The following is a 16,091-nucleotide window of genomic DNA, read 5'->3' on the forward strand; positions in this document are numbered from 1 at the left end:
GAATCTCCAGCTGAGAGATAGGCGCCGCCGTAGGGCTGCCCAGAACTTCCATGCGTCGAGAAAGAACATTCCGACATCTTGGCCCTGCAGTCGAAGCTGAAATGCGAGGCGACCGTGGTCCTTGACCATGACGCCGCTCTGCTTTACCCTATCACCCTGCCTTGCCGCCGCCGCTAGACTCTAGGCAGAGGAATGCACACCCAGTCTGCCGAGGGCTTGGGGCCGTCGATGATCACCCGCCACGCAGCGCCTGGCATGGCCAAGGGCTGCTGCGCTGATAAGGCACGATCGGGGGTTCGGGAGGTTTTTTCTTTGGCGTCTTCGCCCTCAAACTCCAGGGCTGAACGCCCGCAAGACAGGCGGCAAGGCCGTCTCGGGAATCGGACAGGACGGCTTGGCCGTTGGCTCCTGGCCCCTGGGTTGGCTTCGACGCGATGATACAGCGGCTTCTTATCTCTGGATGGGCGGCCCGCGGAGTGCCTACATTCCAAGCTTGGCTCCTATCGGCGGCGGCGTCGGTTTGCCGTGCTCAAAGACAGCTTAGTCACCCGCCGAGACTGGGAAAAGTTGACCTGTTGCCGCACATTGGTCAGTCGCCAGCTCTGAGATGGGAAGATTGTGTTGTCTTGCGAGTGACTGTGCCGCAAGATACCTGCGCGCAACTTGGTCACTGGCGAACGAGAGGCCTCTGTGGCAGCAACCGTCAAAGGGTCGCGTGAATCTGCGAGCAGTCGTCAGCCAATCTGCCAGCGTTCGATATCACGCCAATGACATTCCACACGTGTGCAGAAAAGGCGTTTGGCTGCAAGCCACTTACCTGAGAGCTGAAGTACCTAGCCACACGACATGTCCCTAACGGGCAAGGCCTCGTCGCTAATACGATGAAGCTTGCGAGTCCTCTCTGCAGACTGCGACGACTTTTGGCATGTTTTTGGCGACCTCTGAGAGCTGGCGTCCTCCGTGCCCCCGATGCATATGAACTCATCGACGTCCGTTTCCCCAGACTCTGCGCTCTTGGCATCAGTTCAATTGACACATCGCTTCAAAGAAAGAGCCCATTTTACCCCGCGTAATCCACGTCTCATATACGTAGCACGTTCTTCCCCAGAGGCGGCCGGGAGCTCCATCAATTACAATTATTACTTGAGAGAATCCTCTCGTTGGCATTTCATTACGTACGGCCGCCGCAACCCGTCTCCACCGGCCTCGTGCGTCGTGCGCCGTGCGTGCGGTGCTCCATTTCTCCAGTTTTTCTCCCCCGCGATCTGTGAGAGCCGAGCCTGGCCGCCGGCCGCACCCTACCACGCCAAAAACAGATCTTTTAATAACAGAAAAGAAATATTATGGATCCGGGGAAGGGGAATGGGATCGGCATGACGAAGGTGCCGGATTTCGAGCAGAGGCAGAACGTGCCTGTTGGGGGAGAGGACCAGGACCGGCTCGACCTTCCTCCCCCGTACGAGGCGACCGCGTCCACACCCGCATCCACCGCGGCGCCTGCCGTCACGCCGCCGGGGTCCAGCAGCCCGGCGGGCTCGGTCAGAGGGGAGGACGCGGCGTTCCTCCCGCAGGAGCGCGGGTACCAGAGGACGAGCCCGATGAGCGTCGCGGGGAGCAAGGACGAGGAGAGGTGGGAGGCGATGAGGGGGGAACCTGGGTGCTGTTTCTCAGACCGCGGGGGCTGTTGTTTTTCGGATCGCAGCGGTTGCTGTTTTTCTGATCGCGGTGGGTGCTGTTTCTCGGATACCGAGGGGTGTTGTTTTTCGGATAGTAAGGGGTGTTGTTTCTCGAGCGGGGAGGCGGCGTGTTGTAGTTCTGGGCCGAGGCGTTGAGGAGTGGTTTGGGGTTTGGGTATGGCATTTGGATGTTACGAGGGTTGGATACCCTATTGCATGGGCGTTTCTACATGAGGACATAGGCTCAGAGGAATGGGTTAGGGGCATGGGTTTCGTATACAAGGGATCAGATTCTTTCAATAGCAGTATTGTCAAGAATCAGGGCCTCGTAAAAGTTGCGTTCGAAAGAGACAAACCATCTTAACCGGTGACTGGTTGTGAGCTGTGTCAGACCTCGCGCAATGAGGTTTATCGCTTGGAGAAGTTGTAGGTATTCTGCAGTACTGTCCGGTGCTCCCTTCTAGCGTTTATTCGCATGCCCGCATGCGGTATTCGCTGGCGGGCAGAGATACAATCCATGGTTGAGGTCCTCGTTCCCGGCTAACGATATGACAACGAGAACGATGGTGTCTTCAATCAGCCAAGACAAGCTTGCGATTACTTTCTCATTTGCTGCTTGCAATATCATAATTATTTCGTCGCTTCTACGTTATATAGCTACTGAATTACATGAGTACCTTATGAGACTGCCGGGCTGGGTGGCCTTCTTGAGGCACGATATGCGTGCTATGGGTTGCGGGCAAAGCACTCGGGCAAGACTTTGAATATTTAAGCACCGAGGGAACCCTCGTCGGACAGATGTGGGTTCGATGGGAGCGATCGAAGGTAATCGAAGTTGTACACCCACTTCGTCTTTGAATGCCTTGCCGCGCTGAGGTTGATTACCGAGCGTCGAGTATTGACACCTGAGACTCCCTTCAAGCAGTGGTGTTTGTCGGCAAGTCTTTCCTCGGCGTATCCAAGTCTTGCGGAGGAGTATTCAGTGCCTAAGAAGCAATGACAGCATAACAGCGCCTCAAGACCGCATCTTAGCTGCTGAGTATGTTCACTCGTCCAGGGTGCTCTCCAAAAAAAAAAAAAACATCATCGGTCTCGTCTGCCTTCAGAGAAGAGCTCAAGCTGACCAGTACCCTTATAAAGATCTAGTCACAACACCCATCAGTGGATTGTTTCTGCTGCCTGTCATTCCCTGTGTGCTGACAACACGGCCTCTGGGGAGGCTAAAAGGTCTCAGGGGGCAGTTCCATCCTCGATTCATTTTGCCGTCAACCCCAACAACATGAACACGGCGTTTCCTAAGTTCTATTGCAGAGTAGGAAGTTGCAGGCCTCGAAATAACGAAATATCGTTGATTTCATCCCACTGGAACAGTGCCTGATTAAACTTGTCAAGTTCAATCAATCAATCAATTAATTATGAAGCTAATGCTAGTCAATCAAGTCAATGATGGAGCTCAAACTTGATCGGCTCCGAAGGACCCAAAAGCTTAGCCCCGGAAGCCCCGAAGGCTCCTCTCCTGGGCCCTGCCCTCTAGAGCCCTCCTCCCGAGGCCCCAGAGTAACTGGCAATCAATCAAGTATGGTATCGCGATGTAGCAATCAAGTCAAGTTTGGGCCTCAAACTTGATTGATTGACTCTAGGTGGGCGCTGAACGGGCTGTGGAATAAAGCCCGACTTTCGCTTTTGGCGTGTAATTTTGGCTGACTGTATCTGGCCTTCATTATCCATTAGTCTTCTGATCTTTTATTTCAATTTCAGATGTTCTACAGGAAATTCCCTTCTATATCACCAGATTACTTTCGCTAAGTAGTTTCATTTTGCCTAGACCTCAACTTCCTGGCCTCACATATATGTATGGAGCGCAAGCCATGCCGAAGAAGACAGTCTTGATGCGTCCACTATTTACAGGTTACGTCATGAGAAGCCCAAACCATGACGCTCTCACAACGCAGATGATGGCCACGATAAGCCTCAAGCGCGAGATCATCTTCAAGAAACCCCTTTAAGATACAAGAAATATTCATAGAATGTTTAGACAAGGCTGCGGGGTTTCCTTCTAAATAACCAGGTAGTCGCTGATACCCCAGCTTGCAGATCCTGCCCAGTGTTGGCTGCGTGGTACACAAATATCACCCAATACACACGCACGACCGCCCACCATATTCATCGAAGCGAAGTAAGCTGCATATGACACGCTGGTCAAAAGTAAGACCGTCCAATCAGTGCATCTTCCTCCAATTTGATCCTATTGGTCTTGAGTGAGGGGTTGATTCAGCTTCCAAGAGATCATCCCCAGTATATATGTGAGAAGTAAGTATGCTTATGGAGCGTCATTTCTGTGCAGCGATGCCAAAACTTTCTGTCACGCGGAAGAAGCTGCTTGAGGCTGGTGCGACACCTGGAAGTGGTTGAAGAAAGTTCTCAAGCAAAGTACCACTCTCGCTTTTCTAGCTCTACGGCTTGCCCAAACACAGCATGGAATCCATCGATGTTACGGTCACTTTTATTCTCGCCGAGGTCGAAACGATATCTTCGACGCATAGAAAGCTTGAACGCATCAAGGGACTCCCGGAAGCTTTCGTCGCAGTCGGAAATGTTATCCCGCTGGCTGAAGAGACTTTGCGCCTCCTTCAACAGGCCCTTGAGAGTCAATCTTTCGACTGGAAAAATGAGGATGAAATCATCGAATCACTCAATAATGGGCTTAATAAGTGCCTCGAGCTCGTTAATTATATGGAAAGCATCCTACGTCAGGTCATGATTGTCGATATGCTAGGCTCAGGCAGTTGGCCAGGAATCATTGGTTCTTACCGCCAGATACTGAAGTCAACCGGCAAAGGCCAAAGCATCGAGAGTCTGATACTGAGCTTGTTGTTTGAACTGAGAATGTTACTTACCAACCACAGCATTACAGAGGATGTCGCGTTGTCCGCGCAGGACAGGAAGCTGGAGACTGCCTGTGAAATACTCACTGAGGCTTTGTCATCTCTACCAGCCTCAGACTCTAGCCCGCAACCGTCAAACAAGTATCTAGCCAAGAACCAGTACGGAACGAGGCTTTTTTGGTCCGCAAAGAGCGGAAAAGAAGAGATAGTCTGGAATCTCCTTAGCAACAACGACATCAACTTGGACCAGAAAGACAAAAAAGGTCGTACGCCGCTGTCATTGGCGGCTGAGAAAGGGCACAAGACCATCACTCTCTTACTTCTACAAACAGAAAGTGATATAGAATCCAAGGACGACACAGGCCGGACACCACTGTCATGGGCCGCAGGAGCAGGACAACACGCCGTCGTTCAAGCTTTGCTGGACAATGGAAGCGATCCAGAATCTTTTGATAACATGCTCCAGACACCACTGTTGTGGGCTGCAAGAGAAGGACACACCATGGTCGTCAGGGATTTGCTGGACTTCGGCAGCAACATCGAAAGTTGGGACTATGCTGGCCGGACGCCACTATCATGGGCAGCAGGAGAAGGACACCTCGCAATTGTCAGAGATTTGCTGGACTGTGGCAGCGATATCGAATCTTGGGACAATACTGGTCGGACACCATTATCGTGGGCCATAGGGCAAGGACAACTCGAAGTCGTCAGACTTTTACTGAACCATCGTAGCGATGTGAAACTCTTGGACAATGTTGGTCGGACACCAAGATCACGAGCTGCAATGAAGGGGCACAAGAGCATCGTGTCACACCTGATTCACGCCGGGGCCAGTATGGACTCAGTAGACAACAACGGTCGCACCCTGATGTCATGGGCGGCAGAGAAAGGTCAAGAAGCTGTCGTCATACTACTACTCGACGCGGGCGCTGACGCGAACTCCAAAGACAACGATGGCTACACACCATTGTCAAGAGCCGCAGACAAGGGACACTTGGGAGTCGTGCTGCAACTGCTAATGGTGGAAGATCACAAGGCCTCTGGTGGGATTTCTGAAGAGGTTGGCTGGCTTCCCCAGTACGAAGACGGAAGTTTTGTGGTGGCAGATTCGCCGTCTCCCTCCAGTAAACTGGGGGTCAATTTGCACCAGCTCTGTTGTGCGCACAAGCTTCAGCAGACAGACGGAAGCGACCCTTTTGTGCATCAAAATTTGGATTTGCGACCTCAGCATCTCAGTCGAGTCGATATGCAGAACCAGCTTTCCCTCCTCTGTGGGCTGGCTGGCGTGTTCCCTCCAGGAAGCCAGCCATCCAGTGCCTTCGGATGGGCCAGTTTCTTGATTCAAGAAGCATCGATATTCTTCACCAGCAAACCGGATGATTTGATAGAGCCAGGAGGTCCGGTTGAGTTGATTCTGCAACTTCATCAAGCGGTTAGCGGACTGGTCTCTGGAGCAATTTACCTGCAACAATCGGGGTTCTGCTGCAACCAATTTACTGCACTAACGACATCTCAAAATGATTCAGCCCAGTCAGTAATCCGCATGAACACCATTTCGTTTCATCATCGTGTACTGGAATTGGCTGAAAATATAATGGCATTGAGAGATGGAGGGTTCAACGATTCTGTCATATCCCGATGTGCTTCGACAAGTACGGACATCCTTAAGAGCTTTTTCGACACCGCTTTACCTGTGCCATCAACAATCGATCTCAAATTGCACTATTGCTCTCTGGCAGTGCAGCTTCTGAGCCTGAGTCTGGTGCTCTATTCGCGAGCTCACATAGGGGGTTTTCATCCTGTCTACTTGACAAAGCCCCTCAACAGAGTCGTCCTTCGTGGTAGCTCACTAAATCGTCTCCAGATAGCTGCAGAGCAGCACAAACTTTCTTGCATGGGAAATATGGTTGGCGATGATGTTTTCGCTTTCAGATTGATCTCCAAAACTGCCCCAATTGAAGAGATCAAGTCCCCACTTCATCTTAGTGCTACGTGCGAAGAGATTGTGGACTCTTGGGGCCCGGGATCTTTGCTTTTCATAGATTCAAAGGAGCCCTCCGAGGACAAGTTATTTGGCTTGGTCATTCGTGGAGGTATCATCCAGCAACATGGAAGGCTAGGCAATGGTGATACACTGTTTCATTGGGGAGAAGAACTCATCAGCACCGATCCAGTCTCAGCTGCGGTCTTCAGCTACAGGGACAAAATCATCATTGGCGCTGCTCTAGACCCTGATCTAGAGCCTTCGATATCTTTTGTCCCAAATAGGGAGCCCGAAAAGCAGATGAACGCGCCACAAGTTCAACATCAGGAATCAGACATATCTGTACTCGGAACTCTCAGCAATAAGCAACGTCAATCTCCTAAAACTTACAGGTCAGTCTGCATTAATGAGTCTTGCAAGAGAGATACCCTTGAGACGTGGCAAGCCTCCCAGGGACACCGAGCAATGCTAGGAACAGTATCAGGAACCTGGAAGTTTGTTGAGAGAAGCTTTGTGTTGCAGTTCGGTGACAACGTGCTGGGCCAGATCGGGGGAAATCAAGTAAAACAACCTGGTGTCTCAGCGAAACGAGCTGTCCTGGATCGATGGACAAACGAAGGCAACCTTCTAATTCTCGAGGAGCTGTACGGGCTTCAAGTTAGCCTTTGCACAGGGGTTGCCCGCAGGGTTTCTTTGAGGGACCTTATCTGCCATGATCTCATGGAATACATTCACGGCCTTATGCTGCCCGGATGGGAGCAGTTGGAGGAACAAGCGAAGAGGGCAATGGCCTCGAAAGAAGCATTCCGAGAATGGAATGCAAGGTTGAGCCCAGGATCAGAGTCGAGGAAATGCATGGTCAAGGTAGTTGACACGCTTCTTCAACTCTTGAAAGGTACAGGATTCGACAAGAACGGAGATCGCTTTGCATTGCTATGGCCCAATGGGTCAGAGGCTCGTCACTGTGTCAAGATGGAACCAGAAGGCGATCAGGCGTGGTGCAGAATGCTCAAAGATAAAGAGTGGTCCACCACATTTGCGGTGGGCACTGATCTGTGCTTGGAAGTACCACCTTACAAGTGTAGAGACAAACAAATTGCCTGGGGTGGTATGAAGACATTTTCGACTTTTATGTTTTACAGCGAATCCAGAGGTGACCCAACCAAATATGAGAAAGACTGGCAGATTACTCACGACAAATGGTACTGGAATGGCGAAGCAGGTGGTAAGGTCATATTTCTGGCTCGTAAAGACCCGGCCAAAGTTACTGAACTCGACTTCCACCGAAATTTTGTCCCAAAACGGCTGTGTTCTTTCGTTACAGCGGTTGAGGTTTTGGTAGAGATTACCAGCATGGAGGATTTAGGCGAGGAAGTGTTAATAGCATGCAGATCGTAGCTCGGTATTTCCTACTGCACATTTGCTGGGCCTAAGAATCCTATGTATCTGACTAAGCTGCCTAATTCTGGTGTGGGATGGGAAAGGGAAGTTGATCTCAAGATGTGAAACGACGGTTGCTCTCAGTCTTGGAATCTTTTTCAGGATTCACGCCGAACTTCACCTGTTGTTCAACCAACTAGACTTGCATCTACTATGAGCTTTGATGCCTGGGCGGATTCTTCTGGCTATGGAACTGGGCGGTGTGCTCTCTGTACTCTGTCAAAGAATTGGGATTCCGTTCCATTTTACCTGTCATCATATTTGTCGTTATCCCTATCGTTCTTGCTGCCCGTTCCCAACCGCCGGCATGGAAAAAAACCTCTGTGTCGGGTCTATTATTGTTATCGCCCGCGTCTTTATGTCTGTATTCTCCGTCTCCTCCCTTGATAGCTATCCAAGTTAGTCCACAAACTTGACGACAACAGGCATCGTTCGGATGCCCACGAGAAAATACAAGCACCCTCACTCTTACGGCGGAAACTTCGTCTCAAGGTCTCAGATGTACCACGTGTAATTCCACTGTTTGCTAGATATGAGTGAGATAATTTGATCATAATGCGGTACTTTCACAGAGGTCATAAAAGTTTGTGTCACAAATTAATATATCGTATTTCAAGTTTGGAAGACGAGCCGCTAGAAATCATAGCAAGCGTGGAAACTGAAGTCTATATTGAGTCCGCACTAGAAGCTAGTGCACCTCAACGGCACGAGCCTATTCGCCGTTGCAACCTCAGGAAGGGATCCAGGATCATTCGTCAAGATGGCTAACGCCTTTACAACGCCATCAACCTGCCATCTCGATGCCAAAACGTTGTCGAGAAACAAAGTCTTTGAGTCTTAAGCCACGAAAGCTTGCTTATCAATGTTGACGTCCAATCGTCCTTTTATTCCCTCCAACCTCGGACCGCGAACCTCTTCGTCCCCCCTCTCGTCCCCCCTCCCCCAAAACCTTCCACCACGGTGCCCAAAGCTTGCACCATACAAACTTCGTCTCAAATCCCCATCAATGACCTCACCTCAAACGCCTTGCAACACCAGGACCAACCCTTTTGCCTCCAGAACCCCGCGCCTCACGATAAGCTTTACCTTTCATGCCGTTGCGCCGTTCACACAAGCTCCTCCCTCCCCAGCGGCGCCGCGACGCGCGCGCTCTCGCATTTCTTTTCCCCCTCATCTCCGATCGAATAGAACCGCAGAGAACCAGAAGCTTCTCATGCAAACTATAAGACAAATCTCTCAGATACCTCTCCATCCCCTCTTCATCTACCCTCGCCAAGACCTCCATCATGTCCACAGACATTCTCAGCTCAACCCATAGCTAAACCTCATCAACCAAAAGCGACTTTCATCTAAAGAGAGATACAAAACGATGCGCGCAACGACAACAACCCTCGTCCTCCTCCTCAGCACACTCGCCCTCGCGGCCCCGACCCCTCTCCCAAAAGACAACAAGCTCCTCCTCCCGCCCACGGACCTGGGCCAGCACACGGGCAAAATCGGCGTCGACAACGTCGACCTGAACACCAAGCTGCGCGTCGACCCCGTTCGCATCGACCTGCACAACCGCCAAGATGCCGGCCAAGGCTCGCCCGTGACGGACCCCAACGCGATGCGCCCGTCGCCCTACTCCGACAAGCCCGTGGAGAAGCGGGTCCAGCGGGAGAAGAACGCGCCTGAGGACGTGCCGCGGTGGAAGAAGAAGTACAATGCCGAGTACGATTGGATGAGCCCGGCCTGATGCCGTGGCGGGTTATTGGCGGTCGGCGTGATGGGTAACGACGGAGTGCTTTCGCAAAACAAAACGGAGATAATGTAGAATGTTGGATGGGATGGCGTGGGTGCTCCGAACGCAAGACTTCGAATGACGGCGCAAGCGTATGAGAACATGAGAGAGGGTGAAGAGAGTTCAGAATGGACTTCGCACTCAAATGGGAAATGATTAGTCGAAATGAGATACCATAATTTACACCATCCACTCACCATTGCAATGATTAACTAAAAGCTCCTGTGAAAGGTGTTCGTAATCTTCATGAATTAAAAGTACACTCGTGCCCGTGGGCTATACAGACGAGGCCGAAAAGGAACTAGAGAAATCCATAACTTCATTCAGACACAAACATGTCTGCCCCCAACTGCAGGCCAGACTGAGGTATGGGTATGCATCCGACGCCAATGTTATGCAACCAAAAACTAGTACACCTCCGACCGTGACCATCATGACCCCCTACCAAACCACCTTCATGTTCACATGATATCTGACAATGCCTCCTTTTCCGGTTTTAGAGCCAGCTTATGGGCGAGCGAATCCTTGCTTTGCCTTGATGTTGTCAGTGATGACTTCAGAAATGACTTTGGGGGATACTAACCTTCATCTGTTCGATCCTCGCCTTCAGCTGGCTGGTCACCTCAGCCGCACGCTTCCAACTCTCCACCCCACCATTGTTGTTGTTCGAACCGTGACCGCCGCCTGCGGAGTAGTGAGGTGCCGGTGGTGGTGGTGCTTCGTCAACAGGAGTGGCCCCGGAGCTGCGGTAGCCTCTAGCCGGGCTGCCACGACCTGACGAAGCGCTGCCGGTATACCTGAGCTCGGGGCTGAGAGCCTTTGAGCGCGGGTAGTGGTGGTCTCCATTCTCCTTCTCCTCAGACATGTTGCTGGCGTAACTAGCGCGGTTGTGTCTAGAGGACGATGTGCCGTATGAGTTGTCGCGGTAAATGCCTGCGTCGTCATGAGTGGGCGATGTGATGCCTGTTTCTGTTAGCTTTGGAACCCCCTGGAAAGATCACGAGGGCATGCTTACCTGGGCTGACCATGCCTTGTCTTGAGTTGAGGCCTTCGGCGTGGTTGAGCGCCCTCTTAAGTCGGTCGAGCTCGCGTCTCAGGCGGTCGTTGGTCTGCTCCGTCGCTTCAGCATCGCTTCTCGCACGGACGAGCTGAGTCTCCTTGGCCTTGATGCTGAGAACATCACGGGTGTGATCCTCAATCAGGTTGGCGTTCTGGTTCTTGAGTTCCTGGATCTCGGACATGTGCTTGCTCCTCTCATGGCGCATCTCCTCGACTTGACGAGTCAGGCGCTCGTTGGCCGCTCGGAGCTCCTCCAACTCAGCACGCTCCATCGCCGTGAGGCCGCTTGATGGCGGGGGCGATGCAGGGGGCATTTGAACGGGGGCTGCGGCCGGCTTGGCGAGGGATCGGCCAGCGAGACCGCCGCGGCCGAGGCCGATGCGGGGTTGAGGCGGGGGAGGGGCGGGTTCGTCGTCTTCGGGCATGACGGGACGGCGAGGAGAAGCAGCAGGGGCAGCAGCCGCCGGAGCGCCCAGAGGCCGCTTCGACTTGAGCCCCGCAAGACCAGACGGCTTCGCCATTCCGAGCTTGCTGGCGGGCTTCGGGCGAGATGTTGGCGGAGGAGAAAGCGGTTCGGGCTCGGCGGGTGGGGCTGCAGCAGGCATCACGGGTTTCTTGACGCCTGCGGGCTTCTTGCCTCCAACAAGTCTCTTGGGCGGGCCTGTAGCAGCCTTCGGCGCTGGCGGAGGTGCCTTGGGCTTCTCCTTGGCCTTGACTTCGGCGGTCTCGTAGAACTCCTTGACCTTGGTCTTTCTGATGTCGTCGAGACCCTCCATATGCGGGTTCATGGCTCGCTCACCAATAATCTTCATGACGGTACCCAGAATCTCGGCACCTCCTGAACGCAGACCTTCGCTCGATTCGGACAAAAGCTTCTTGCCGGACTCGACGATAGAGGCGATTTCGGGTTTGCTGGGAACGTCGCGCGTTGTTCTGAGGCAGCGAATCAAAAACTTCATCGTACCCTCCTTGACCTGAGGGTTCTTGTGAACGAGGTAAGCGCCGATGTCTTCGAGACAGTCGGTCAGACTCGTGGCGAGGAAAACCTGATCAAGAGCAGCGCCGAGAGCATCCGAAACCGTGGCCTTCTTTTCCTTCAACCTCTCCATGATGGGCTGCATCACGACTGTGCGGTATTTGGCGTAGCCCGACCTCAGTCCTTTGGCGAGGACCTCGATACACTGAGCTGCCTGGGTGACGACAGCAACGTTTGCATCCTTCATAGACTTGGCGAGGCCGCGGTTGATCTCGTTGAAGTCGCCGTCCTTGATACGGGGAACGTTAATCGCCGCATACAGTGCCTCCAAGGCTTCCTTCCTTTCCTTCCATTTGGACGAAGCCAGAGCCTCGGAAAAGTTGCCTGGGATCTTGCCAAAGACGTCCTGCGGTTCCGCCAGGTCAAACGCGTCCACCTCGGCCGGCTCTTCGACATCATCGCCCCCGTACTCCTCTTCTCCTTCGGCACCGGGAGGTGGCGCGCGGGCCATCGCAGCCTGTTGTGAGCGCAAGAATCGCTCTTGCTTGGGGGCGGGCTCGGCCTTGATTTTCTCAAACTGGGCCTCGAGATCGGTCTGCTGGGTGGGCTTGAGATCGCCCCAGAACATGGGCTTCATGGCTTCGCGCAGCCATCGGTAGAACTCGACGGCGAGGTTCGTCGCGGCGGCACGGACGTTCTTGTCGGCATGACCGAAAGCCTTGGGGAGCAGCTTCAAAACGGGCTTGGGATCAACGGTCTTGCAGCCATAGTTGTGGTAGATGGCGGTGAGGGCGGTGATTGCGGCGGCGACAACCTTGGGCTGCTTGTTGGAGAGGGCGGGGATGATTTCCTCAATGACGGGAGCGGCAACGTCCAGCTCAACGAGCAGCAGCAGGGCCTCTAGTGAAGACTCTTTAGCGGCGGCACGTGTTGATGGCAGACCCTTTTCGCAAATGGGACCGACAGTCACACCGCGTGTCCTCGTGCTGTGTTCCTTGCCTCCGAACTTGAGGAAGGCGCAGTATGCGGCGAGACCTTCTTGTTGAGCGGCGACGTTGGAGTCTGCTACGGCGCCCTTCCACAAGCCGGTATCTGAGAGGAACGGTCTGAAGGCATTGTCGTACTCGTCGGCGGTAGCAGCGAAAGCCTTGGCGGCATCTTCGTAGCCCTGCTTGCGCACTTTCCACACCTGGCTCGCGTCAGCATACGTCGTCGTCCTCAAGGAGCGCGCGGCTCCAGCAAGTTCCTACCTTGTGGGCAAATCTGTCCTGGAGGGGGAGGGAGCTAAAGTCCTCCTCTTCGGCCATCGGAACGGAGGGCTGCTGGCGTGTTTGTAACGGTAGTCGTTGGGGTGTCGGGGGCAGAGGCGGCGGAGGACTCGGGTCGGTATGTCGGTTCTCCTTGTCGAAGAGGTCTGGCTTCCCGAGACTGGCTACTCTTCGAATTAGCTTGGAGAGGGAACGGGTGTGTTTGACTCGGCGATCCATATTGGGAGCGGCGGAGAGCTGGAGGGAGGCATGCAGGCTGCCGGCAGCTGCGACCGGATTGGGGAAGTGGTGATCCGGAGAGGGAGGGCATGACTTACAATAGAAGACCCTGGGCAGGTATGGGAGTCAAACCAGGCTGGACCAGATCAGGCCAAATCAGGTGGTGAGGTTGTCGCGGCAGCGCAAGCAAGAAGAGGTGCTGGGGTCGGCCAAGTCAATGGGGGATACCTGGCGGTACAGCAGAGAGGGTACCGTACTGTGGAAGATGTCTCCTGTTCTGTGTAGAAGGAGGAGGTCGGCAGCAGCAGTGACTTGCCCGAGTGACAAGAGAGGAAGTCGTGTAGGGGTGTGGTGAGGTATGTAGGTAGTTGGAGGTGGAAGCACACAAGTTTGAAGGTATGTGCGATGAACAAAGGTATGTGCGGGTTGTTCGCGTGGAAACAAGAGGGGGTCAAAGTTCAAAAGGGCTAACGCAAAAGCGACGACGCGCCAGAGGATTTGCAGCGGCAGAGGGAGTTCCCGTGTTGGAGGAAGACGGGAGATGGTAGTGGTGGGAGAATTAGGTAGATCAGGTATGTAGTGTGAAAAAAAGCAACTAACTACCTTACCTCTAGCGGTGGTGGTGGTTTGTTGTTGCAGCGGGTGGGAAGTGGAATGCAAAAATCGACGTCAGTCCGATTGTTCACTTTCTCACCTCAGGCTTCTTTCTTGAGGAATGGGGCCGGGGGTGCTGTCTGTTTTCTTTTGTTTTTTACCCTGCAGCAGCAGCAGCCAGCAAGGAGGGGAGCACAGGGAATTCTGGTTGTCAGGACAAGGACAGGAGCAGCTGCCGTCCTTTGCTGTGCAGCTGTGAGCCGTGTGCTTGGATGGGGTTTTGGGGGTTCACCACCACCACTCACTGACTGGACTGGACTGCTTGTGAGTGTGGTCCAGTGCAAGGAGCAGCCGGCAGACTCAGCACTGGGGGGCATTGGGCTGGTCAGTGCAGTGGGTCTGGGCTGAGCTGAGCCTCTTGATTCGCTTGTGATGCTGGAGGTGGGGGCACACTAGATGATTGGGCATGATTGGGTATCTCTCAGAAGAGGTAAACAACATCACATGACTCATCCAGACTGAAGCCAATGGATAAGAGCTGATAACATTGACAAGACTCCACTTGGGCTTCACCTGGCTCTCACCTTGGCTCACCTTTGATGGCCTGTTCTCTCACCTCGGCCTTACCTTGGGCCTTTTTCAGCAGCCCTGTGAAGCCTACCCGGCCTCCGTTCCAAGTCCTTCCTTGCGTGGACCTGGCCAGGCTAGTGTAGCCCTGAGATTGGATTGATTAATTTTTTCTTCTTTCCCAGCAGACATGCACTTGTCCATTTAATGCATTAATGGCCGTTGTAAGCCACTCCCCAGAGCCTGTCTGCTATGCACTTCCAAATACCCACTCTTGATGATCATAAATCATGGCATAATGCAATGACCTCAGATGCAGTGGCTGAGTGACAAATGTCCATCGCCATCCCAACTTGACGTTTGGTCCATCTCAACTTGCAGCTCTGAGAGACAAGCCAAAGTCATCTTTCTGCCCGAGATGCTGTGACCCTCCAGATTTTCTTCCCGACCCAGCCCAATGGCTGCGGCGCAGGTACCACCACTTGTCGACGCAGGACCGCCGCCAATTGGCAACCATCATTTGGGTGATTGCCATAGAAACAGCCAGCTGTGGGTGATGTCACTGGGGAAAGCCACGGCCGCCAGCTGGCAGGGTCTGACTTCTTCAACTGCAGGGACCAAGTGCATCAGCCACACTGATCATCGAGGGAAGGACTCCAGCCACAGTCACTCTCCAACAGGGCTGAGGCGGTGCACATCAAATTAATTCCCCGTGGAGGGGTCCGTTCACGTCTCCCGTCTCTCTCCAGTCATTTCCAGCTGGAAATTGGGGTCGCTGCTCATCTACCGCCTGCCGCCTGCCGTCTGCCACCAGCCGGCCACTGTGAACACTGAACTGCCATTTCGTAGCAGCAGCCAACAGCCTCCACCAAACTTCTTCAAGTGAGGTCGGGACTTGTGTTGGAGGCGGAAGCACATGAAACATTTGGCCGCCCACCTTCAGCGTCACAATCCCGCCGCCGCCCACCGAGCCTCACCCCTCGCTCCAAACCCAGGAGTCTTTATTCTTTATTTCTCCAAACCCTGCATTCTGCGCTGCTGTCCATCTTCATCGCCTCGAATGCAACTGCGTGTTGGTTGCAAAGTTGACTGTCCATTGACGCTCTTATAGCATATTAGAGACAACTACTACTACAGACATGCTTCCCACCGCCTGGGCGCCCAACCCCTAAACTTCCAGATTAAACACGGCCGCCTCCAGCAGCACTGACACCCAACCCAACAATACGAGCCGGAACCTCTCAACCAAACCCCCGAACCGTCACCGACTCGTGGTTAGGTCTCCTCCTCCTCCTCCTCCTCCTCCTCCGACACCGCCTTTCGCTCTCTCGCAACTGCCACTTGGCCCGGTCGGCCCTGACTCTGCATTTCATTTTTCGCTGCCCGCAGTCCCGTCCAGTCCAAAATTCCCCGGCCCACGAGGCTGTCATCCCCAAGACACCCCGGGACCCCTTGGCCCATCAATTCATAGCAGCCTTGCAGATTCTACCTTACCTACCCACCGACAGCCAGTCGCCTGTCGACTTTGGTCTCAGTCGCGCATCGCCATCGCAGGTTGCCGCGACACCGCCCCCCCCGCAGTCCCGAGCACTTTCCACGCGCTTTAGAAAACGACGCCCTCGTCAGCGAGAGCCTGAGGT

General features: G+C 53.7%; 2 protein-coding genes across 2 annotated transcripts; one reads left to right on the forward strand and one right to left on the reverse strand.

Moving 5' to 3' along the window:
* Nucleotides 1–9,354: 9,354 nt before the first annotated feature.
* On the forward strand, nt 9,355–9,723 carry CGCA056_v014867 (uncharacterized protein; the record flags this gene model as incomplete). Its single annotated transcript, XM_037330109.1, has 1 exon — nt 9,355–9,723. One exon carries the CDS (start codon nt 9,355–9,357, stop codon nt 9,721–9,723), a length of 369 nt encoding a protein of 122 aa, XP_037171762.1.
* A 552-nt stretch (nt 9,724–10,275) lies between these two features.
* Nucleotides 10,276–13,290, reverse strand: alp14 (Spindle pole body component alp14; the record flags this gene model as incomplete). Its single annotated transcript, XM_037330110.1, has 4 exons — nt 10,276–10,302; nt 10,352–10,731; nt 10,784–12,992; nt 13,054–13,290. 4 exons carry the CDS (start codon nt 13,288–13,290, stop codon nt 10,276–10,278), a joined length of 2,853 nt encoding a protein of 950 aa, XP_037171763.1.
* Nucleotides 13,291–16,091: the final 2,801 nt, after the last annotated feature.

Source organism: Colletotrichum aenigma (genome assembly GCF_013390185.1).
Source record: "Colletotrichum aenigma strain Cg56 chromosome Unknown KSG_Cg56_contig10, whole genome shotgun sequence".
Lineage (NCBI taxonomy): Eukaryota > Fungi > Ascomycota > Sordariomycetes > Glomerellales > Glomerellaceae > Colletotrichum > Colletotrichum aenigma.